Here is a 26,406-nt window from a genome sequence, read left to right as displayed (position 1 = left end):
TTCTTTTCTTTTCTTTTCTTTTCTTTTCTTTTCTTTTCTTTTCTTTTTGCGAGGCTTCACATTTCTTACTACGCAAGGATGATAATGATCTAGAGGCAGTTAAAAAGTATCCATTTACATTCAGACTATTTTGTCTTGGAAGGTTGCAAGTGAATAACATAACTGAAAAAATAAGCATCGCTCCCTAACAACATCAGGTAAATGAGGCCTTCTTGCATTTGGCTCCACAGACCATCTCTCTGGCAGCCAGATTGGCTGTTAATTGAAAATGCATCTGAGAAGAGAACCTCAAGGGCACAGGGGATGATGGTTTATCCCTTGAAAAAAAGATAGGAAAGTGTGTCTAAATTGAGTTCTTAAGCATATATATAAATATACACACACACCCCCATATACACTTAAGAAAAAAGATTGAAAATTTTTAATAACCCAGAAAAGAAATAAGGTTTTCAGTTTTTGTTTCTGAGTCTTATAGTGCACTTAAGTTTCAGTATTTTCTTTTGCCACACAGACTACATTGAGCCCAGTTACGAGTAGGTTAATGAGAAGGAGTTACAGTTCTGAAACTGAAATCCGATTCTGTTTTTGTTTCATTTGATAGGAAAACAAATCATAGTTTTTCAGTAATCAGTGCTTGTCAGTTTTTCCTTTAAGATGTGTATTTTTCAGAAAATAAAAAAAAATAAAAAAGGGGCTCCAGGGTGGCTCAGTCAGTTGAGCATCCGACTCTTGATTTCAGCTCAGGTCATGATCCCAGGGTCATGGGATCGAGCCCCTCATCAGATTTTGCACTGAGCATGGAGCCTGCTTAAGGTTCTCTCTTTCCCTCTTCCCCTCTCCCTCACTCACACACTCACTCTGTCTCTAAAATAAAATTTTAAAAAAGATGTATTTTTCTTCCTGCCATCATTCTTTATCTCATTCCTGGATAATACAATAGTCTTGTTAAGAACTAGTTAGTTCTTTACCTCTTGTTTTTAAATTCTGTATCCTGACCCTATTGATAAATAATATTAAAACATCAATTTTATTATGACATTTCCCTGCTTTAGAAACAAATTCTGATTTTCATATGATACGATTTTCATTTAACATCTTAAAAATTGGATATATTTTGGGGTGCCTGAGTGGCTCAGTCGGTTAAGCGTCCAACTTCGGCTCAGGTCATGATCTCTTCTTGGTCTGTGAGTTCAGGCCCCACATAGGGCTCTGTGCTGACAGCTCAGAGTCTGGAACCTGCTTCAGATTCTGTGTATCCCTTTCTCTCTGCCCCTCCCTGACTCACGCTGTGTGTGTGTGTGTGTGTGTGTGTGTGTGTGTGCGTGCGTCTCCCTCAAAAATAAATAAAATTAAAAAAAAATAATAAAATTGGATATATTTTTACAGGCAAAATCTTTGTTTAAAAGACTTCAATCTTCAACAACCTTTCTTTGCTTACTTTGACTAAAGAGATAAATACACCAAAACCCAAGTGTGGCTAGGTAAAGCAAAAGGGGATATGTTAGAATTCCTGGAATTTTACATGGAACCCTCAGGAGAGTGAAGACTTACACTTGGGAATGGGCAGGAATGAAGCATCTTTGGAGTCAGGAAGCAGGAACCATAGCAGCAGTCCCACAGCACAGGTGTCCTTAGCCTCTCATCTGCCACGACACAGTGGATGCCAGTCATTCTTCAGATCTGTGTCCGTCTGCCCAAGATGTCAGTCCCTGGGCCTTGCCCATCCAACACGAGTCAAGGGTCTGTTTTTAGTTTGTAGTTGTTTTTTGTCCAGTTTGACATTATGCATTAGATTGAAGAAATCTTTAATCCCAGTGAGTGATGCCGCATTTTTAGATTGAGGTTAAAAGCCCATCTGTGATGATGGAAGGAAAAGTAGGCATTCTCTCTCTAGTTTGTGGCTAGAAACGAAACAATAGATTCACGAAAAAGCTTCCACTTTGTTAAATATCTAGCTACGTACAATATTGTACATTAGTACATTCCTTTTAAATACCGGATTCCTCAAAGAGCACTTGTACAATATTTAGCCGCTGGTTTCTCCCTTCAGCTACTCCCATTTTCATGTTAATGGTAAGCTGGTGGGCGGTTGTTTTGTGTGTCTCCCACCCTGTGGCACAGAGTACGTGTGAATATGTATGTATGTATTTATATATATTTTTAGATTCATATATGTATATACTTGTAATTAATATGTAGATTGGCAGGTATAAAAAATGGTTGTGTGGCAGAATTTTGCAGTTTTGCATTTTTCATTCTAGTGCATCATGACTCCTGAGTCTCCCTAACTCTTCTTTATTTCTGATTCTGAGAAATGTACCATTAGTTGCCTGGTATTGACTCTGGCCCGGGATGGAATCATTGTTAAGATGTAGAGTAAAAGCTTCACCGAGTTACGTATCACGAAAGAACAAATTACCTGTCTGTCCCATCTTCCTGATCATGGTCAGGGGTGTTACAGGAGCTGCTGAAATGGAATTCTGACACTGGGCATTATGCCCTCCCCTGGGCAACTAGAAGCTGTTTTTCTGCCAAGTTGACATCTGGTTTCTGAGGACCATGTGTGTCTTCCCTTCACCCCGACTCTGATCTAAATACTGATGGAGCGCGCTCCAAGCAGTAATGACTCAGTGTAATAGAAGTGATAGACTTCTTTCAGAGTCTCCTTCACAGCTGTTTGCTGCTCTGAAATTATCCCTTTTTTTTCTCCTATGTTTAAAAAAAATTTTTTTTAATTTATTTTGAGTGAGAGAGAATGTGAGTGGCGGAGGGGCAGAGAGAGAGGGAGAGAGAGGATCCCAAGCAGGCTCCACACTGACAGCGTGGGGCTCGATCCCACAAACTGTGAATTCATGACATTAGCCGAAATCAAGAGTTGGCTGCTTAACCAGCTGAGCCACCCAGACTGAGTACTTTCAAAAAAAGATGATAAGGGGGGAGGAGGAAAAAAAAAGATAAATGAAGGAGAAAAGCCAGAGTAGTTAACTTGTGTTAAGAAAGTTTGTACTCCTAGGAGCGCCTGAGTGGCAGGGTCGGTTAAGCGGCTGACTTCGGCTCAGGTCGAGATTTCACGGCTCGTGAGTTCGAGCCCCACATCGGGCTCTGTGCTGATAGCTCGGAGCCTGGAGCCTGCTTCTGATTCTGTGTCTCCCTCTCTCTCTGCCCCTCCCCTGCTCGGGCTCTGTCTCTGTCTCTCAAAAATAAACGTTAAAAAATATGTTTAAAAACAAAAAAAGAAAGGTTGTACTCCTTTTGACCTGCAATTCTATTTCATATAATTTGCCTTTAGTCATAATCCTTAGTTGAAAGATATATGCAGAAAGTTCATTTCAGTTTTAGCTACTTAGTGAAAATGCGGCAATGACCTGTATTTGTAACCAGCTTACCAACTTAGTACAGTGTGTATACACACACACACACACACACACACACACACACACACACACACATGCAGTCACCAAAAGTAATGGCATAGTTTATTGACTGATTGATTTGTAATGAGATTTGTGATACAGAGTAATGTTTGTTATTGTCTGAGAAGCGAATTGCAGAGCGGCATTTATGTGCCCCCATCTGTATAGAGTGTACGTACACTTCTGTGTGTATCTTCACTTAGAGCAACATCTCGAAGTATGTTTAAACTGGTTATCTGGAATGGGATTAGGAGAGTTCTTTACTAGTTGATAACCCATGCTGGGAACCAAAGCTATGATGTTGAAGGGCCTCTATCCCTTTAGTGATTTTTATACCATATTAATAGTTTTCAAGGAATTTTAATATTGTTACTAATAATTACGGTTCTTAAATCTCATTTCTAGTTTTTTTATATTATGGAACCTATGAAAACATGAGGACGACAGTTTGTTTTCTAACTCTACTAGACTTGAATATCTTAGTATTTTAATTGTGTCTTTAACTTAGGCCTTTTAGCACCTCTGCCTTAGTTTATTTGTTTTCTCAGGGTAGGGGCCATATTTGGTAAAGTTCATCTATGTATCATCTGGGATAGTATGTCCTGGAAATAAACATCCTTTTTTTAAAAAATCCTTAAATGTGAAATATAGTCCCACTAGTTTGTGTAACAAATCATTTTTTTGTCTGTTCAGGTGTAGAGTTTGGTGCTCGAATGATAACTATTGATGGAAAACAGATAAAACTTCAGATATGGGATACGGTAAGTATAGCAAATACATTGTATGCCCTCAGTAAAGTTGTTCTATGAAAGTACAGTGTCTGTTTTGTTTTGTTTTGTTTTGTTTTGTTTTGTTTTGTTTTGTTTTAATGTCGTTTTATGCCTATTATGATTTGTTAGGCACGAGCATCCACATAGCCGTGAGATGAAATGTGGTGCCAGAAAAGATTAGGTTTTCTTATGCAGTGTTTTCAACAGGTGTATCACAGGCCTTGGGTGTAGGTGAACGTGTCTGAACACATGCTCATGCTGTGTGGTCTAAATGGAAATGCTCCAGAAACTGTTTTTAAGAAAATAAAGCAGCATATCTAAAGTACACCTACGAAATAAAATATGAATGTAAACACGATAGAGTCACTTGATCTGACCGCTTATTAATTTTAAAAGTTTGGTTTAAAACATAAAAAATAGAAGTTTGATTTAGTCCCAACCACTTGAAGCAGCCTTGCTCCCAGCCCTAATTCTCCCTCCCATTTATGTTCACTGAGTGTCTGTTCCATGCTGTGCTATAGAGTTTTTAGTACCAGTTTGTGATCTAAACCGCACAACAGGATACTGTTTTCTCTTTCCTCCCGACTTAAGTGTATAATAGAGAAGTTACTTTGTTACATACAATGGATACCTTAAGGTAATGGTTCTCTAACTTTTTGGTCTCAGAATCCCTTTCTTTATACTTTTAAAAATTAATGAGGACTCCAAAGAGCCTTTGCTTATGTGCCTTATAGCTATCAATATTTACATTACAAAACTGAGAAACTTATAAATACCCAATTAGTAATTCACTTGAAGATAAGTATAATAAACTTCTTATGTGTTAGGATCAACAAAGCAATTTTTATGAGAATTGACTGGTTTTCCAAAACAAAAACTTTATTTTTCTAGTGAGAAGAGTGTCATTTTGTTACGTTTTGAAAAACGTCTTCACTGTCTGCTTAATAGAAAACAGCTTGAATTCTCATACCTGCTTCTGCATAGGGTCTAATGTGTATTGTTTAGTTGGAGTATATGAAGAAAATATAACCTCGGGGTGCCTGGGTGGGTTAGTCAGTTAAGCGTCCGACTTCGGCTCAGGTATGATGTCATGGTCCATGAGCTAGAACTCCACGTAGAGCGGTCAGTGCAGAGCCTGACTAGGATGCTCTGCCCCCGCCCCCCCCCCCGCCCCCTCCCCCAGCATGTGCTCTCTCTCAGAAATAAATAGACATTAAAAAAAAGAAAAGAAAATGCAACCTCACACAAATAAGTAGTTGGGAAATGGAGAACCTCATGGACCCTTAAAGGGTTAGGGACTCCCGGGAGTCCTGGGATCACGCTTTGAGAACCACTGCCGTAGGGCAATTAGGACTTAATTCTTTACAGAACCCTAATTGAGAAAACCCAAAAGGTCGCCTGTTATGACAAAGCAAATTCTCTAAACTAGTAAATGAAATTTAAAAGATGGGGAATTTTATCATTATATTCCCCTGTCCGTTTTTTCTCTTGTCGCTCAGTCTTAGTTTCTCAGCTGTCACCTATAATAGTTATTGAAGAAAGGAACCTGGAGGATTCTCGGTCTCACAGATTGGAGAATATCTCACAAGAAGACCCAGCCAGTTGCTGCAGGCTGTTGTGACACCTAGGTTTCCTGATACTTCCTACATATCACATAGTAAATCCCTGAGATGGAAACCCCTAAATCTCTATCTTGCTCTGTTCCAGAGTTATATATTGAACTCCAGGTTCTTGTGGTTTCTTATCTCTTCTTTTTAAGTGAAGATTTATGCTTTTACTGTTTCTTAGCATTCCCCTCCCCCACCCCGAGCCTGTAGTGTCTCATAACTTTTTTGATTTATATTCTCTCGGGTGACATGATTTCAGAACTGCTTGGAAAAGAGAAAAATGAAATATGCAAAGTCCCTTCCTTCCTAGAGATTTAAAATTAATGCTCTCCAGCCGAAAGGAAGTATTCTCTCCTGTGTTAAAAGAGTTTATTCTTCTTTTTCAGAAGTGGGTGGTTTTATGTAAGCTAGCTTGCTTTCTTAGCTAATAAACTCGTGCAGGACACATCCTGCCGTGTAGGGTTCTGTGAACCAAACCACTTGCTCTTCTGTAATAAGTATGCCTTTCATACCTTGCACTTTGCATGAATACTTGCTGTGCTTGAAGTACGTTCCCCCCGTTTTCCATTTAAGACCAGCTCAGATGTCAATTCTGGAGCCTCTGTGACACCCATGAGATAGCTGATTCTCCCCATAATTTATGTATATTTCTGTTACAGCTCTGCTCCTGTTGTTATCATAGTTGTTTGTTCACCAGCCTCATAATAATCATGAGGGAAAGGACCCTCTGTATCCTACTCAACTTTGTATCTTGCATTCATAGTGTACTGGCTGATGTTTGGTAAATTTTATTGAATGAGTAAGTAAAGAATCTCATTCTAAACAGTCTGTAGGATCATTGGATGCATTCAAGAGACGTTATTGCTAATGTACATAGTTCATAGGGAAGGTTAATTTCATAGTGAAAATTATGTGACATTATAGACACAAAGCACCTTGTTGTGGTTTATTCTCATTTATCCGGTTGTCCTTCTGTCCTTGAGGTGTTCTCTTAAATAATTCCCTGCCCTCCAGTTTTTGAACCTTGAACAAGTCATTCATTCCCCAGTTGTTTCTGTTGTAGGTTAACTAGTCCTGTCTTTCCCCCCCTTGCTTATGAGTTGATTATTTTACATTTCAGTGATCTGTCAGAAGAAATCTGTTGTGTTATGTATTGAGCTCCAGGTTCTTGTGGTTATTTAATAATTGCTGTCATAATTGCTTATTTTGGACAGCATGAAAGAGAATTAGAAAAACAACAACACCTTGTTCATACTTCCTCTAGAAAGGCAGAGTGATAGTCTTCTTTCCTCTATCTAAAACGGAGAGACTGGTACCATTGAAGACATCATGACTCCCAGGAAAGAATTCCAGGCCTCCCGCATGGCAGGTGCTAGGCACCAGTAGCCTGTCTCAGATTTTAAAGAGTGTTCAGAAAACTTACTACTTTTGTTATGTATATATTTAAATCCAAGTTAGTTAACATATAGTGTAATAATGATTCCAGGAACAGAATTTAATGATTCATCACTTATGTAACACCCAATGCTCATCCCTACAAGTGCCCTCCTTAATGCCCGTTGCCTATTTACCCCATCCCCCCACCCAACACCCTGCCAGCAACCCTCAGTTTGTTCTCTGTATTTAAGTGTATTTATGGTTTGTCTCCTGCTCTATTTTTGTATTATTTTTGCTTCCCTTCCCTTATGTTCATGTTTTGTTTCTTAAATTCCACATAGGAGTGAAGTCATATGATGCTTGTCTTTCTCTGACTTTTTCGCTTAGCATAATACACTCTAGTTCCATCCACATTTTTGCAAATGGCAAGATTTCATTCTTTTTGATCAGTGAGTAATATTCCATTGTATGCATGTGTGTGTATGTGTGTGTGTACATACACACACACACACACACACACCACATCTTCTTTACCCATTCATCGATGGACATTTGGACTCTTTCCATGCTTTGGCTATTGTCGATAGTGCTGCTATAAACATTGGGGTGCACGTGCCCCTTCGAAACAGCATTTTTGTATCCTTTGGATAGATACCTAGTAGTACAATTGCTCGGTCATAAGGTAGTTCTTGTTAACTTACTACTATTGAAAGTTGCTTCTTGAATCTCTGCCTTAGAGGTTTTCATCTTACTTTCGTACCTAACTTCCAAAACTGTTTTAATAGATGCTCTGTTACACACATTATGGTTCTTTCCACGCTTAGTTTTATATCTGAATGGAACATGGTTTCCGTATCGTTAATGTTTTGCAGCGTGCTTATACATTTGGATAGGAAACTACATTTTTAGTAGCAAGGATCGTGTCTATTCCTGGCTCAGAACATTTACAAAACCATCCTAGAGCCTTCAGGGAAAAATATGCCAAATGTTATTATTTGTTTCATCAGCCTTAAAGAAGTGATTTTTTTTCCCCAGTGACTCAGTATCTTAGGATGTTTGTCATCCACTGTATATCCATTTCCATTCACACAAAATAAGGAGTTTTCTCCCAGAATTTCCACATCCACCGTCTTTGCTTTTTTTTTTTTTTTTTTTTTTTTTTTTTGCCTTTTTGAAAATAGTAAGTATAGTTGCCAGCAGATAGTCCCCGGAGGGCTTGCTGGTAGCAGTGGTAACAGTGTAACAGTCCCTCCCTTAAAGCACTTTCCTTGGGCCCTGTGCAAATGTTTTTTTTTCTTTTATCAGAAGTCGACTGTGTGATATTCTTAGTCTCTGTCAGGGTAAATCAAAGAAGAAAACAAATTGTAGCCAGTTCTTATTCCATGACTGATGGAAGGAGGAGGTAAGAAGTCCACTCTCGCTCTCACACCCTCATCCAGCTTTTACCCACTTTGTTTTGTGTTCTTACTCTTCTTTATGTTTTTTGTCACATTTTTCTTTCTTTCTTTCTCTTTCTCTTTCTTTCTTTCTTTCTTTCTTTTCTTTTCATTTCTTTTCTTTTCATTTCTTTTCTTTTCATTTCTTTTCTTTTTCTTTTTCTTTTCTTTTGTAGTTTAAGATTTTATTGCATTTCTTTTTCCCTTAGCATACATGTACCCCTGGAGGCATCAAATGAAAGTACTATTTTAACCTAACCTGGAACAGTTCTCATCTGAATCGATTGTGCCACCAACTTGATACAGTTAGGTTCATTTGTTTGTTTGTTTTCAAGTTTTAGGGATTTCTCATTTCTTATTTTTTTGAATTATGAAACGTCAGATGTTTCCACAGTGCAGAACCTGAAACCGTGTGCATTCATAGCAGTCTGGCCTCCATCCTTGTCCCTTTTACCGTGTTCCCTTCTGAACTATTTCAGAGTTGCAGACGTCGTCCTTCATACCTCGGCACACATCCTCTAAGGGTTGCTCCCCCCTAAACGCAGTACCATTATCCCATCACAGATATTTAACGAAGACACTAAAATTGCCTTCTATACCAGTCTCCTATTCCCAGTGTTAAGATTTCCTGTTGTTCTCCAAATGTACTTTCACTTAGGGGCGCCTGGGTGGCTCAGTCGGTTCAGCGCCCAACTTCGGCTCAGGTCATGATCTCGCAGTTCGTGAGTTCCAGCCCCGCGCCGGGCTCTGTGCTGACAGCTCGGAGCCTGGAGTCTGCTTCGGATTCTGCGTCTCCCTCTCTCTCTGCCCCTTCCCCGCTCATGCTCTGTCTCTCTCTGTCTCTCAAAAATGAATAAACATTAAAAAAAAAAAATGTACTTAAAAAAATTCCATGGTTCAATCAAGATCTCCCTTGCATTTGATTATCGTGACTCTTTTAATCTAAAACAGTCCCCACCCCAGCCCCATTGACCTTCTGAAGTTGTTCTGTTTCCTCTAACTTGCATTTCACCCAGTATGTCTTTGGGGTAGGTTCCTATAAGTGGGATTGTTTAGGCACAAAATAAATGCATAGGCGGTCTTGCTGGAGATTAACCCATGATTCTTCCACTTTGCGCGTCCACTGATATAGCAAGTGCTGTTTTCCCACAGCCTGGTCAACAGTGAGCCGCCAGAATACTGGGTGTTCTTTTTTGCAGTCTGCTAGGTGGAAAATGTATCAAAGTAGTGTTTTTTTAAATTAAATGTATTTATCTTAAATTCAAGTTAATTAACCTGCAGTGTAGTATTGGTTCAGGAGTAAAATTTAATGATTCATCACTTCCATATAACACCCAGTGCTCATCCCAACAAGTGCCCTCAATGCCCATTACCCATTTAACCCATCTCCCTCCCCACCTCCCCTCCAGCAACCCTCAGTTTGTTCTTTGTATTTAAGAGTCTCTTATGGTTTGCCTCCTTCTCTGTTTTTATCTTATTTTTCCTTCCCTTCTCATATGGTCATCTGTTTTGTTTCTTAAATTCCACATGTGAGTGCAATTATATGGTATCTGTTTTTCTCTGACTTATTTCACTTAGCATAATACACTCTAGTTCTGTCCATGTTGGATGGAATCTAAATCTTGCAGATGGCAAGATTTCATTCTTTTTGATCACTAAGTAGTATCCCATTATATATGTATACCACATCTTCTTGATTCATTTACCTTTTCCGGTATATCCAAAAAAATTCTCTCCCCCCAAATTTGTAGTGTAAATGTTTTAAGTCTAGGTTTCTTCTCAGCGTCCCTCAAAATACTTTAAGTTTACAGATATTTTATACATCAAACAATACATTGGAACTAGTATTATTGGTAAATGTGCGAAAGTCATGTGCCTGCATGCTAAAAAGTACCTTTTTAGCACCTCACAGGCATTTTTTGGTCCTCTGTAAAATGTGTCCATTTATAACTCAACTTCTTACCAAAAACAATGGGTGTTTTTTATAGCTCAGTGCGGCGGTAAGGATGGCTGACCAGGCAGAGGGCCTAGAGCCAAGCACTGGGACACAGTCCTGCCTCTGCCCCTCCTCTCTGCTCCCATCCCACCCTCCCCGGGAGTGGGGAGGCTTTTGCCCCCTTCAGCAGTTATCATCAGCCTTCTCTTGAACAACTACAGGGGCAGGAAAATACCTTAGACATTCATTCTACTCTCCTATTTACCTCCCATCTGCGGTCTCCAGTTTCTCTTAAGTGGTGGTGTTAAAAGAGTCTGAAATCCTCTCTCTTTTTTTAAGTAAATATTCTTAATTTTTTAAAAGCATTTAACATAGATATTCACAACCATGTTTCTCTTCTCAAGATGATCTACTTTGGTTTGTGTAGGAAACTCCCTTAAAAAGCTTTAAATAGTGCAGGTTGACTTTTTCTGTGTCCTTGCTGTGGTGACTGAGGCAGCCTAAAAATCACTTTGATTTTTACTGATATTATTGTCATCCAAAACAGAAGTCTGGTCATGCATGTAGATTTCAAAATCTTTTTCCTTAATGAGAGCAGTTCCTTGATCACAGGTCTACATTTTTAGGTTGAGTCTGTTAGTCAAGTACCTGAGATTTCATTCTTGGGCCTGGACAACTTAACTTGGCTACTTAGAAATCCTTTTTTTCTTCTTTTTTGGTGCTTGGCTGGGTTCTATATAGCTGGGATTGTTAGACAAATGACTAACAGGGAACAGAGGTATTACTAGAATACTGATTGTCACAAATCTTATTTTTCTAACTTTATCAGCCCTTTGGGATCAATCAAGGTAACATAATTTGAGAGCCTGCCATATATACTTCAGTGTTCTGAGTTAGGCTATCCCTCAAGGAGAACTAAAGAGGAAACAAGACCAGCATTTGAACAGTGTGTACCTTTTATATAATCAATAATACCAGAACCAAATGATCACATGGACGTGCTCTTGGGTGTGTGAGGAGAACTAGATAACTACGGGCTGTGGTAGACTAGCTTCCTAGCTTTGTGAGAGAATCAGGGGGCTTGAACTGGTCCTCAGAGGAAATGGAAATTGGGGAGGTGGAGGAAAGCAGTTCTTCAGGCAGAGTTACACAGGCACAAAGGCAGGAATGTTCAGAAGATAGGCAGACTATCAGTAGGAAAAAAAGTTGGCTGTATGAACAAGACTTTTATCAAATAAGAAGATACAATTCTAGAGAAACAGATCAGATTCCCAAGAGATCAAGACTTAAATTCAGGGTGGTTAGGAATTTTTGAGCGATAGCTTGATGTGTGTAAAGTTGTATGTTCTAGAGGTAACAAGAGAGGAGGAGGAGTTAAGTTCCCAGCCTGGTTACCACAAAAATTGTTAGCGACAGACAGGCACATGGAGAAGCCAATTTGGGGGATATTTATCTGCCAACCGAAGTCAGTTTTAAAGGTATGGGCTATGGGCACCTGACTGGTTCAGTTGGTAGAACATGCAACTCTTGATCTTGGGGTCATGAGTTTGTGCCCCACACTGCGGGGAGACTGCACTTAAAATTAACACATGAATGAATGAATGAATGAATGAATGGGCTAAAGAATCGTTTATTTGATTTAGCAATCCTCACATGGAAAACAAAGGTCTGTAAAGATTCTTTTTCACAGACGCCCTATGACTGTTTCGTACTAAGCATCACTGAAAATGAGCACCTCCCATTATCTGGCAAGGCTGGCTTGCTCGGTTCTTTTTTGCATATCTGGGCATCTTGCTGATTTTTTACAGAACTCAAACAGCTATATTGGGAGCTGATAAACTTATGGCTGCTCTAACCAGGTTTTTTTGGTGCTGTTCACTTAGCCAATCGTCCAATTTCCAGTTTCATTAAATGCTTTTTGTTTTTTTAAAACCTTCAGCTACTATTAGGAGTCCCTCTACAAATAATGCTAAATGCTGTTCAGTTTCAAGCTTCTAAAATTTCTTGAGGCCAACACCTTATATTGAAGAGGATCAAAATAACATCTATATTTCCTAAGTTGACATTCATTTTTGTGTGAAACATTATAGGTTGATCATCATTTGGTCAGGTTATATTAATTATTTATTTTTATTTTTTTAATGTTTATTTACTGAGAGAGAGAGAGAGAGAGAGAGAACACGTGAGCAGGGGAGGGGCAGAGAGAGAGGGAGTGAGAAAATCCCAACCAGGCTCCACGCTGTCGGTGCAGGACCCGATATGGGGCTCAAACCCACGAACCATGACATCATGACCCGAGCCGAAATCAAGAGTCAGATGCTTACCCAGCTGAGCCACCCAGGTGCCCCTCTTAATGTATTTTTTAAAAACTAGATTACTTTCCCTTAATATGTTCAAGGTAATTAACCATTGGGCTAGCTTTATGCAGGTAGTTGTTAAATGTTAAAACATTTTGTGAATAGTTAAGGACGCCATAGTAAAAAAAAAAAAAAACTTTATTGGGCAAGATTTATTTCAAGGCCATCAATGCCATTAACACACTAGACCAGTGTGTAGGATGTCTTTCTTACCAGTCAGGTCTCAAGAATTCAGAACTATTCTGAATCCTGATCTTTGCTTATTATAAAGTAATCTAGATTCTAAGATGTATAGTTATGTTCATAGTCCTCACTGGGGATATTTGGCTTTTTATTTGCTCGAGTTTCTGTTTAATTTGTAACGGTAGGCAAAACCATATTGAATGGATTCAGTATAAAATGATGCATCATGTACAAAATTCCATACTGGAACATTTGTTTTTGGTAAAACAATACAGGAAGAATGGAAATGGTGCATAGATTTGTTTTTCTTCTTTTTAAAAATCTGTTTTCCCTTTTACTAAAAATCTTTTTTTTTTGTATTATTTACCAAGACTCCTGTGTTGGTATATATAATTCATAGTGAATGACTCTCTTAAAAATGTAGTCCTTAGTTTTCCCACACTAATAAACAGTTGAAAAAAATTCCCACAATGCTTACATTTTGAACTTGGATTTGAAAGGACTTCTTTGGAAAGATACATCTCAATAAATTACATGAAAACAATTTTAATGAATTTCATGCTTCCAGCTAGTATCATCTAATGTTTTAACCTCAAACTATATGAACTGAGTTGGCTATTTGTACAGTTCTTTTATGTTCTCCGTATTCAGTTTAGCATAAGACATTATTCTAAAAGTGCCAGAATTGTTTGCAAGTTACCAAGAGAAGGTCTCATTTTTAGTTTTCACTTAGGGGAAGTTATTTTTACTGAATGTTAGCATGTTAGGATTTACCAGTGTCCTCTTCTTTAGGTAGAATGGAGTAATGACCATTTTGTGTACTTGATTAAGACGTTAGGATTCATTCTTTCATTTGAGAGGCTTTCTCCGCATGCCTGTGTGCCAGACCCGGTTCTAGACGCTGGGTGCACCGTCTCCGGGGGAGCACCGGAGGGGACGAGTATAGTGGGAGGGCCAAGAAGACAAGGAATGACGGTGTTGAGTGTTAGAACAAGGCAGAACTTGAGCTGTGTGAATTCTGAGGGTTGGAAGGATTGAGTAGTTAGATTGGAAGGTAAGAACTCAGAATACAAACATGAATATTTTTCAGGTTAGTAGATTTTGAATATAAAACATTGTGAAAACTGGCTTTGTGTTTACTTACTTTACATACGTATCTTTTCTTAAAGGTAGAATAGTGATTAAAAATGTGAGTATTTTTGATAAGACCTGTCTCACTTTTAAACCCTGAGGCAATCCGTATATCCCTCACCAGCCTTAGTGCCACCCGGAAAAGAGAGAAATTAGCTAATTTTGCATAATCTCTGAAGTCTGTTTTCACAAGTGGATAAAAGAAGACTTTTACATCCTGTTGCTTTTTGACAAGCATTATATATCAAATACAGAGGAAATTGATTAAGTGTGGAGAAAAAAATTATATAAATTAAATTCAGAACCATTTTCTGTTTTTCATAATAAAATGATTGCTCAAAGAATTCCATCTGATGACTGTTGAAAGCTCACTGCAGTTTATGATATAACTGATAAAATCTGCATCCTTGGCCTTCCAACAACCTTTACACCAGCAGATGGTGGGCGTAAAGATGTCATTCATCATTTATTTACAATGGACTTTATTTATTCTAGTGTCAACAGCTGCCCCAGGGAGTGGGTTATTGAATTCAAATGTGAGGCTCTGGGTTATTTGCTTCCTTTCAAATTTGTCTTCAGAGCTTAGTTGCTAGGAGTCCATTCTGTGTTCTAATAATGATTCATGTATTGTGAAGCCATTCAGTAAATTGGGTTGTCAGGGATTGCCAAAAAAGGTTTAGAGGTCTTGTTGGGGGCGGCTGTGGGGGGGGTGGGGGGGGCATGTGCGTCTGGTTGACTTGAGCAGTCGTGGTAGTATTTTGTGACTTTTTCCTAAGACTGGTGAAGTTAGATTTTCTTTCCCTTTGCACGCTCATTCCCTACCTGCCCATATTCTATATATGAATGAAAAGAAAACGTAGAGGACAGTTTATTAAAGAAAACTCTCAACCTTTTCTTTCCTCACAGGCAGGGCAGGAGTCCTTTCGTTCCATCACACGGTCATATTACAGAGGTGCGGCAGGCGCTTTGCTAGTGTATGATATTACAAGGTGAGAACGTGGGATGTGTCCATCCATTTGGTCAGTGCAGAGACTTCCTCTAAGTAAATACACTTGCCGGTTATCAGAGTATGGCTTTGCCTTTGACCTTAAAACTGAGGTGTCTTGAATTTAAATTTACTACAGAAATCTGCAACTAAATTATTTTCTTATGTAAACAAACACCTAAGTTAATCAATTTGGTAATATTACTTACACATTGGAGTTTTCTAAAGTGGGGTAACATTTCGTTTGCAGATAACCGTACTTGAGATTTGTTTCTCATTACGTAAGTGGATATGGCTAAAAGTAGTTACCTTGAATGGAATGTGTGCTGTTCATTGCACACTACTAGGGAGAACACTTTGAAAATAGCGGTCAAATTTTCTCTTATTTTTAGGAGAGATACATTCAACCACTTAACAACCTGGTTAGAAGATGCCCGTCAGCATTCCAATTCCAACATGGTCATTATGCTTATTGGAAATAAAAGGTAAAAAGATTGTCTAAAGCTTTTTTGCATTAACGATGTAGACTGTGGATAGCAGTTTGTGTGATAACTGTTAGCGTGCTTATCTTCTACGTTTGTCCAAATGTAAGTTATTGGTGTCTTAAATTGCAAAATTTTGAAAATCCTAAGGTGATTCTTTCAGTTTTAAAATAGAGATGATCCGATTTGTGGGACATCATCATCATTGTCATTATGATTATTGTTATTATTATTATTAGAAATAGTTTTGGTTGGAAGGTAAACTTTAAAGAATAATCTGAAGGAAGTTCATCTGATTCATAATTGAAATAAAACACTGTAGATCACCGTTAAGTATTATCCAAATTATTTTAAATACTTCACAGTAGAAGTAACAATGTGTGCAGAGTTAAGAAAAAATATTTTTCTTTTTTTTATGACTTAATGTGCATTAAAAGTTCATATAATACATATATTATTCAGGTGTATTTTCATGAAAGCCCTGAAACACTTCTAATACTCTTTAGTAGATATCACATTAGTACTTTTAAACTTACCTCTAAGGCTTTCTATTCATGTTATCCTAATGTTGTTTTTTTAATCTCATTTCATTTTATATCTCTAGGGAGCATTATTTGCAGCGAACGTCTTTGTGTTCTACATTTAAAATAATAGTACACGGGAAAACTTTTTTGGCCATAGTTTCTCTAAACTTACAGAGTGTGGGAAAGGCTTCACTAATTTTAGTAGAAAATTACAGTGGCAATAAATAAAACTAGTATTCTAAATTTTCAGACTTCTATCTTATCAGTGTTTTTCCTTGTGTCTGAAACCTGGTGGGTGGCAACTTACTGATGGCTTAAATTTGGTTGTTGCCTCTGAGGACCTTATAGTCCCGGTATGCAGAGGAAAAGCATAATATGTACAAAGGTGTTCTCACTACAAAATAGAATGATAATTAAGATTATGGAGGTGTTGGCTAACACCTTGGTGGTAATCATACTGTGTCATATAAATGTATCAAACTAGCACATTGTACAGGTTACACTTACACAGTATTATGTATCAATTATATCTCAATAAAAAATAATCCCTAAACAATTCTTAAGAAAGTATTTTCGTCACATCTACTTGATCCCCCCAACTCTAAGCTAGTTACCATGGTCTTCCTAAATTTCCAATATTAGATGATTACTTTCTTATATGTAGAGTCCTTTAATCAAAACAAACACAAAAACAAACAAAAAAACAAAACCTAAATAAATGGGGAGATACACTGTACTTATTGATTGGAAAACTCATTTTTAAGATGGCAGGTCTTCCCAAATTGATCTAAAGATTCATTGTGTTCCCAGTCAAAATTCTTCATCTTTATTTATCTTTGAGAGAGAGACGGCATGTGAGCAGGGGAAGAGCAGAGAGAGAGGAAGATACAGAATCCGAAGCAGGCTCCAGGCTCTGAGATGTCAGTGCAGAGCCTGACATGGGGCTCGAACTCACAAACTGTGAGATCATGACCTGAGCTGAAGTCGGACGCTTACCCGACCGAGCCACCCAGGTGCTCCCCACGCCCCACAACCAAAATTCTTTAGGCTTTTTAAGAAGGTGGAAACTAGCAAGCTGATTTTAAAATGTGTATGAAAATGCAGAGATCGTAGAATAGCCAGAGTTGGGGGATTCACTGGTTGCACTGTACTGATTTCAAGATTTATTATAAAAGTACTACAGTCAGTTTAGTCTGGTGTTGACATAGACCAGTGGAAGAGAGTGAGAAATCCAGAAGTAGATTCATACATATATGGTCAATTAATTTTTTGCAAAAGTGCCCAGACAGTTCAGTGGGGGAAAGCATCAAATGGTGCTGAAATAATTGGATAGCCGCGGGGGGATGGGAGGGACCTTGACGCTTACCTCACACCATATACAAAAATTAACTGGAGGTGGGGGGCAACTGGGTGGCTGAGTCTGACTCTTGATTTTGACTCAGGTCATGATCTCACAGTTGGTGGGATCAAGCCCCATGCTGGGCTCTGCACTGTTAGTGCAGATCCTGCTTGGGATTCTCTCTCCCTCTCTGTGCCCCTCCCCTCCTGGTGCTCATGCATGTGCATTCTCTCTTGCGCGCAAAATAAGTAAGCATTTTTTAAAAATCTGGGAGACAGGATGCCTGGGTGGCTCAGTCGGTTAAGCGTCCAACTTCGGCTCAGGTCACGATCTCAGTTTGTGAGTTTGAGCCCCACATCGGGCCCTGTGCTGACAGTTCACAGCCTTGGCCTGCTTCAGATTCTGTGTCTCCCTCTCTCTGCCCCTCCCCTGCTCTCACTGTGTCTCTCACTCTTTTTCAAAAATAAATAAACATTAAAGAAAACCTCAGTCATTTCATGCTCATTACAATGGCTAAAATTAACAAGATTAACGTAGCAAGTATTGGCAAGGATGTAGAGGAACTGAAACGCTCATATTGCAGATGGGAATGTAAAATGATACAGCCAGTTGCAAAACAGTTTGGTAGTTTCTCTAGAAATTAAACATGCATACGATAAAACACCTAGGCATTCCGTTCCTAGGTATTTATTCAATGTAAACATGTTTTCGTAGGGCCACACAAAGAATTACACACAAATACTCTAGCAGGTTGGTTTATAATAGCTCATAAGTGGAAACAACCCACATTTCCAATAATAAGTGAATGGATAAATTGTGATATAGTCCTACAATGGAATACCACTCAACAATAAAGAAGAAAGAGCCATTGATATATGCAGCAAAGTGGATGAATTTCAAAATAATTATGCTGAGGGGTGCCTGGGGGGCTCAGTCAGTTAAGCACCCAACTTGGGCTCAGGTCATGATCTCGCGGTTCCTGAGTCCAAGCCCTGTGTTGGTCTCTGTGCTGACAGCTCAGAGCCTGGAGGCTGCTTCAAATTCTGTCTCTCCCTCTTTCTCTGTGTCCCTCCCCTGCTCACACTGTTTCTCTCTCTCTCTCTCAAAAATAAATCAACATTAAAAAATAATAATAATTATGCTGAGTGAAAAAACCCAGACAAAAATGAAGATGTATAATTATATAAATTATAGTAGTGAAGACATATATAAAATACTAGAAAATGCAGAAAGCAGATCATGAGTTGCCTAGGGTAAAGTGGAAGGAAAGGATGGATTATAGTGGGGTGTGAGGAAAAGGAGGAGACGTGAATGGCTTCACGGTAAACACGTCAACCTGTCAAACTCACCATTTTATACTAAATGTGCGGTTTCTTCTGTGTCAGTTGTACTACAATAAAGTTGTAGAAACAAACCAGTAAGATAGCAAATAGCATTGTATTGTATAGATTTCATTTTAGAAAAAGTTATTTTAATAGAAATCAAGGTTTGCTGTCAAGAGAAAATATTTACTTAAGTGATATTTCAATTATAAAAGGCCAATTGTTACTTCTTTGTGACTAGAAGTGTCTGTCATCTTGGCCTTTGCCCAAGGCCTTTCGTGGTTATTCTTCATTTAAATTATCTCACTAAACCTTTTAAGATTAAGGCTTTTGTAGGGAAACTTTAGTCTTTGTAGTATGGAAGTATTCTTACTACCATTCAGTGGTGAGGTATGAAATAATAAGAGAATTATTTTGGAGAATAAAGAGAATTTTCATACTTATAATCTCACCAGTGTTTTCCTTGTGTCTCAAACATGGTGGGTGGCCACTTACTGATGGCTTAAATTTTGTTCCTGCCCATGAAGAGCTTATAGTCTAAGTGAAAAGGAAAAGCATAGTATATACAAGAGGTGTTTCTAATGAGTAGAGATGGGTGGCCCTTATAATTTAAGCATAGTAGCTGTGGAAAGACATTTTAAGGAAGAAACTAGGAGAAAGGAACGAAGAATGTATGACATGCAAAGAGTGAATAGGAATGAACAGAGATAAATGAGGTAATTATTATTAGATGAGGTGAATTGGGGTAGACATGGGAACAGGGAGTAGGCAATTTTTGAATTAGATGAATTAAGCAGTAGGGAGCCAGTGAAGGGATTTGAGAAGGGCAGTGGCCTAGTCAGAGTGACAGATGACACAGATTTTTCTTACTATGGCATTTTAAACTGGTTACACAAGAAATAGGAAGCAGAGTCTACAAAGATGAAAAATTCTTGGTAGTCAAGGGTTATAATACAAGCCCTAAACAAAAAGGGGGTATGGGTTATGAATGCCTTAGGAAAGAAGGATAGTTAAGTAATGGAAACCATTTAAATGGGATTATTGGGAATGAAAGTCAAAGACAACGATATGATTTTTATGCCTGGAAAACTGAGGAAACAAGTAAAGAAGGGTGTGATAAAAGAAAGTTGTGCCTTCTTTTATTTTTCCTTTTTTTTTTTTTTTTTTTTTTTTTTAAGTAGGCTTCATGCCCAACATGGGGCTCGAAAGCATGACCCTGAGATCAAGAGTCAGATGCTCTACTGACTCATACAGCCAGGTGCCCCAAAAGATCATGCATCCTAAATTGCCACTTATTTATTTTTTTATTTTTAACAATCTCTCAAACGTACATGTCTTTAATCCTCTTTGCTAAGATAACATTTGCAAATGCAGACATAATCAGAGATAGCGGGAGTGGAAAACCGTAATTTTATCCCAAAATAAGGTATTATTTAAATATGGCTTATGCTTAAAATGGGATAAAGGTACTTGAGGGGAAAGGTATTTTCTTGAAGATTTCGTGTAATTCAAAGCTAATATTCCCTTAAGAACGATAGAAGAGGAGGCTGATTTCCAGGAACATGTTTCCACATCACTGTTGCTAGTGTTTTCCCCCCATTTTTTATTCCTACTAGAATGTAAGCTCCATGAGGCCAGGGGTTTTTAGATTTTTGTCTGTTTTGCTGAGTGGTCTGTTCCCAAATGTAGGAAAGGGCTTGGCACACAGGAAGCCCTCAGATTATAGTTGGATAGTTGCCTGTGCTATAATATTTGTAAACTTAGTTTGCCTTCCTTTTTTGTTCTCATCTTCCCACTAACATCTCATAGCATGGCATCTAAATGAACAGTAGTATGACATATCCTTGTGTTTCCCTTTGTAATATTCTATATCAAACTTTCTAACATTTCAGATTTTCAGGAGTATTTTTTTGAGACTTGCACCACTGAATGCTTAGATGACATTTTATGAATTGTAAATTACTTTAAACGTGTAACAACTGTGATAGTTACAGAATCACTCAGAAGCTTCAATTACATAAACAGTGGTGACTGATGATGTCCTGAGTAACAACTTTGTAAACATAATTGACAGCTTATTCTGGTCAGCCAGCTTGAAAGGTATCCAGTTCCTGGTGAACTTTGTAAAGGTGAAACAGTGATATTACTTTAACATTAGATAGAGGAAACATCTTTGTTTCATCTCTAGTTTGTGTAATGTAAATCTGCATAAAATACTAACGTTCTTTACTGTGCACTCAGTAAAAATAGTGCTGTGAAAGACTGCAAAATTATATGGGAAAGTGATCCACGATATACAGGAAATGAAGAAAAAGGCAAAATACAACAGTGGGTATGAGCATGTTCCAGTGGGAAGAAATAGACAATAATAAAGGAGTAATCTAGAATTATGTTCACCAAGATGTTCATTACCTGTGGAAAGTGAAATTATGGGTAATTTCTTTCTTTCTATTTTTCCATATTTGACAAAAAGTTCTCCAGTCAGTTTTTATCAGGAATAGTAATCCTTATATAATAGTAGTCTGGATGGAATCACTCTACCAGCTCTTCCTAGAATGTGAACTTGGATGCTTTATTTCACCTCTTTGTTCCTCTGTTTCCTCATCTGTCAAGTGAATTAAATGAGATAATCCATGTAAAACACTTCACACAGTACCAAGTTCATTCCGTGTCACTCTCCTCATCCATTAGTAAAAATGGTTTAGTGAATTGTGATGGATATTATTAATTCATCACTAAAAATTGTGTTTATGGAAAAGAGGTCGTGACACAGGCAGCAGGGACAGGTGAAGGAAAGTAGGGCGCGAAGTTGCAGCTGGAGCATGGTTATGCATATGTGTGACAAAGGTCACTGTGGAGTAGAAAACCAGGACTAAGAAGAAAGAAATTAGAAGTAAGTCGATTTGGGGATGACTGCCCTACTTTCTAGAGTAACCTTCCGCCTCTCCCTGGCTCTCCTCACTCTGCTTACTCTGCTCTTCTGCATTGACCACTCGGTCACACTATATTCTTTATTCAGTAGTCTAGTCCGTCCTCTACCCAGAATGCGCCCTTTTTTGTCTGACTTGTTCATTAGTACATCCCAAGCGCGCTTAGTAAAATTCCTGGCTTATAAAAGACATTCAGTAAATATTTGTCAAATGAAATGATTTCCTTTTCTTGGATGTTTCTGTATTTCTTTTTTTTAATTTTTTTTTCAACGTTTATTTATTTTTGGGACAGAGAGAGACAGAGCATGAATGGGGGAGGGGCAGAGAGAGAGGGAGACACAGAATCGGAAACAGGCTCCAGGCTCCGAGCCATCAGCCCAGAGCCCGACGTGGGGCTTGAACTCACGGACCTCGAGATCGTGACCTGGCTGAAGTCGGACGCTTAACCGACTGTGCCACCCAGGCGCCCCGGATGTTTCTGTATTTCTAATTTAATAATGATACTAGGCATTTATGAAACTAATGCTGAACTAAAGGAAAATTAACATAGATGTGCGATACTGGTCACGTTCTTCGGAGTGCCAGATCTAAAGGGGTGTGAATTTATCACGTGTTGATGAGGATTGTGATACGATGGGAACTTTCAAACACTGCTGCTGAGAGTATAAATTACACAACTGTTTTGGGAAGCAACTTTATACTAAGTATATATTCAAGTACAATGGCTTTTGAGCTTTTTGATTTGATTTAAAATAAATGCATTTTATATCACGCCCTAGTATGTGTGTACTTACGTAAAAACAAATTCCATGAGACAGTGGGTGATACACTCTGATATTTTCTTTTATTCCTTACTATTTCACTGAGTCATGGCCCAGTTTGAAAAACACTACCTTTGAAAAGTTCTGGCACATGTACACCAACATGTGTGAAAATTTTTTATCGCAGCATTGTTTATAATAATGAAAAATTAGAAATTACTTTGTCAAATGGAAAATTAAAAAACAAATTGTGTTGGGGTGCCTGGGTGGCTCAATTGGTTCGGCGTCCGACTTCGGCTCAGGTCACGATCTCACCGTTTGTGAGTTTGAGCCCCATGTCAGGCTCTGTGCTGACAGCTCAGAGCCTGGAGCCTGCTTCGTATTCTGTGTCTGCCTCTCTGCCCCTCCCGCTCCTCTCTCTCTCTCTCTCTCTCTCTCTCTCTCTCTCTCACACACACACACACACACACACACACACAAATATTTAAAAAATAAATAATGTTGCATTCATTCAGTGGACTATGATATAGCAGTAAAACATTAAGAAACTAGATCTACATATATTGTGTTGATAATTGAAAAACATCATGTTGACCAAAATTAACAAGTTGTAGAATGATAGTTATACCTGAATTTTTTTTAATGTGCAAAAAACCCTCTTTATTGTATGGCTGTAAACATGAGTATACATATAAAAGACCCGCATGAGAGTGAAAGCACCAAATACAGACAGGTGGTTACCTTAGATGTAAGAGGGAAAAGAATGAGATCAGGAACAGACAGGCACACAGGAGGTGAACCAACTGTAACTCGATTTTATTTCTCATCAGGAGAGAAATTTAATACAAATGTCAAACTAATACGTCAGGGCTAGGTGGAAGTCTGAGGAGTCTGTTCTTCGTCCTTTTCTGTGTGCTTAAAATCTTTTGCAATAAGAAAACATTTTATACTAAAGCTTAGAACTTCTTACAGTAAAACACACTCCAAAGACTGCTACTCTCCCCCCACCTTACCAGAACGGTTCCTGTAGGATAAAAATGAATCCCATGCTTTCCCCCAAAACTCCTGGCCTAGACTTTCGTTTCTTTCTCTGTATCTCTGTTAACGATTTTATTAGGAGTTAAACCAAGTGAGATTAATAATCTAGTTAATGTTTCCTTAGTGCTTTGGATTTTATTGAGCAGTTTCCTAGAGCTTCTGAAAACTATGCAATTTGTTTTTTAATCACATTCATAGAAACTCAGTCTGACTGAAAGATGAGACTAGTGTAATTCAAATTTTTATTTTGAATAAAACTGTTGCCTTCTTTGGGAACCCACTATACTCAAAAGCAGAGTGTTGGGTAGACGCTCTAAGTAGGTTTCCCTTACTTTTAACGTTGTAGAAGTCTGACTCAGAATCTTTCTCCTGTTGGATTGTTTGTTCTTTGAAACTGAGCACTGTGCTATAACTGTCTTGACCTTCATAAGACCTAGAATAGTGCAGTTGATGGTTATGTGGTAAAAATTAATGGAAAAAATAGCACAACTTTGAATCTCATGGTGCACTTTCCACCGATGCCTCTGTTTATACTGTGTTGGTTAATAATGTGGCCTTTTATTTCCTTATATTTAGTGATTTAGAATCTAGAAGAGAAGTAAAAAAAGAAGAAGGTGAAGCTTTTGCACGAGAACATGGACTTATCTTCATGGAAACTTCTGCTAAAACTGCTTCCAATGTAGAAGAGGTAAATAAATGGCCCATTTAAATGTTCATCATCTTTTTTACTTAATTGGAATGTATTGTGTGCTTTCATATTCACTTTTTGATGTCTCTTCTAAACCTTTTTAGTCTTTATTATCATAGAGTAGGAAGATTCCCTCTGTTTGAAATGCCTTGTCTTACAGCATTCGTCTTAAATCAGACTCCTAAATTATATCCGGAACCTTCTCTCTAAGCCAAAATGCTTTAACACATCTTTGTATATATTTGTCCTGAGAGGGAAAAAATAACACTAATGAAATTTAGAAAGGTGTCAAGACACTAAACATTCGTAGCTATTTGTATCTACTTTTCCTTAAATGGGGAAAGTATTCTTACTATGTAGCAAAGAAAGCAAAGAAAGATTTTCATTGATCAGCCTGAACTGCTACAAGTTTTCGGAACACATCATGTTCTTTTATGCTTTTTGTATTTGGGTATGGTATTTATATACTATACATAGATGAGTAGGCAGTTAATTCTCTCTAAGGTAAAAGTATTGCCACATTCTGTTTTATAACAGGCAGGAAAGAGGCTGGGGCACCTGGCAAGCTCAGTCAGTGGAGCATGTGACTCTTGATCTTGGGGTTGTGAGGTTGAGCCCCACGTTTGGTGTAGAGATTGCTTAAAAACAATATCTTAAAAAAAAAAAAAAGCAGGGAAGAGGCTAAGAAAATAAGTAATTTGCCTAGAGTAATGCCACCTTCTGGGTAAGAATCTTAGCAGCAGCTGCAAAAAGGGACTCTAGAAACTAAATGATTTAAAAATCTCCTTTTTCTAAGGATAACAGAGATGAGGTCCTAGACAGTAGCTAACACAATGCCTTTCATGTAGTAAACAGTGAGTAAATATTTATTAAGAATGTACTTGGCGCTCTTTGAATTAACTTTTGAACCCAGAAATAGACTACAATTATTCAACAGCATTGATATTTTTGCTGGAAAATTATTTCTTAGGTAAGATTTTATCTCTACTTGAAGAAGTGCTCTATGACTGTCCTCAATGCATTTCCTACATTTCCTACAACCACCAATTAATGCTTTACCAGTTGCCAGTAATTACAGTTTGATAACGTACAAAAGTAATACTGCATTTTGCACAGCAAATCCAGAAATTTGTTCTGCCTCTTTGTTCAACTTAGAATAGACATGTAAAGGCACCTGTTTCAGAGAGGTACTCCTTTACTAGAGGTGTTCTATTTGAAACCATAAGGGCCGATGTGTTGTGGAGATTTCAAGACCTCTGAAACATATCCTTATTGATCGTTATTGATTTTCTTATTTATTTTGAGAGCTCTAAAGCCAAAACTGTCTACATTTAGTTAAACAAACAAACAAACTAACATACTATGAGGCATCTGGCTGGCTCGGTGAGAAGAGCATACAGCTCTTGATCTCGGGGTTGTGAGTTTGAGTCCCACATGGGGTGTAGAGATACTTAAGTTAATAAAACTACTCTGAAGTCGGATGACAGAGCATCTACTACTATAAAGTACTCCCAGATTTCTGGCTTTGTTTCTGATGATTTTGTTCATTTTACTTATTCGTAACCAGAAACCATAGGTATTTTATTTGTAAGCAGCAAATTACTATTGACATTCAGCTGACCACTTAAATAAATTCCATTAATGTTTTGGCAGCACTTATTACAAAAATCCTGTATATGTGGTTAATAATAATTACATACATTTTGTCTTGGGGCTCTGGCCCCTGGGTGGCTCAGTCGGTTAGGCGTCCCAGCTTCGGCTCAGGTCATGATCTCACAGTCTGTGGGTTAGAGCCTTGCATCAGGCTCTGTGCTGACAGCTCAGAGCTTGGAACCTGTTTCAGATTCTGTGTCTCCCTCTCTGTCTCTGCCCCTCCCCCATTTGTGCTCTGTCTCTCTCTCAAAAAAAAAAAACATTAAAAACAATAATCAATCAATCAATCAATCAATCTGGGCAGGAATTTCCCATACTCATGAGAGAACTTTAATTATGTAAATTAATCTGTTTCAGATTCTGTCTCCCTCTGTCTCTGCCCCTCCCCCACTTGTGCTCTGTCTCTCAAAAAAGAAACATTAAAAACATACATACATACATACATACATACATACATACATACATACATACATA

General features: G+C 38.2%; 1 protein-coding gene across 3 annotated transcripts in view; it reads left to right on the top strand.

The window, feature by feature from the left end:
• The window catches only part of RAB2A (RAB2A, member RAS oncogene family), an 86,537-nt gene that overhangs the window by 38,191 nt on the left and 21,940 nt on the right, over positions 1–26,406 (top strand). For all 3 annotated transcript variants that reach the window (XM_040487729.1, XM_040487727.1, XM_040487728.1), the window contains 4 exons: positions 4,107–4,174; positions 15,117–15,199; positions 15,588–15,680; positions 24,168–24,279. In XM_040487729.1, the coding sequence (XP_040343663.1) occupies positions 4,107–4,174; positions 15,117–15,199; positions 15,588–15,680; positions 24,168–24,279 (356 nt within the window). The remainder of the gene's footprint in view (positions 1–4,106; positions 4,175–15,116; positions 15,200–15,587; positions 15,681–24,167; positions 24,280–26,406) is intronic.

This window comes from Herpailurus yagouaroundi, unplaced genomic scaffold (assembly GCF_014898765.1).
Source record: "Herpailurus yagouaroundi ecotype Mexico unplaced genomic scaffold, PumYag 165, whole genome shotgun sequence".
NCBI classification, from domain to species: domain Eukaryota; kingdom Metazoa; phylum Chordata; class Mammalia; order Carnivora; family Felidae; genus Herpailurus; species Herpailurus yagouaroundi.
This window is presented reverse-complemented; position numbering and strand designations above follow the sequence as displayed.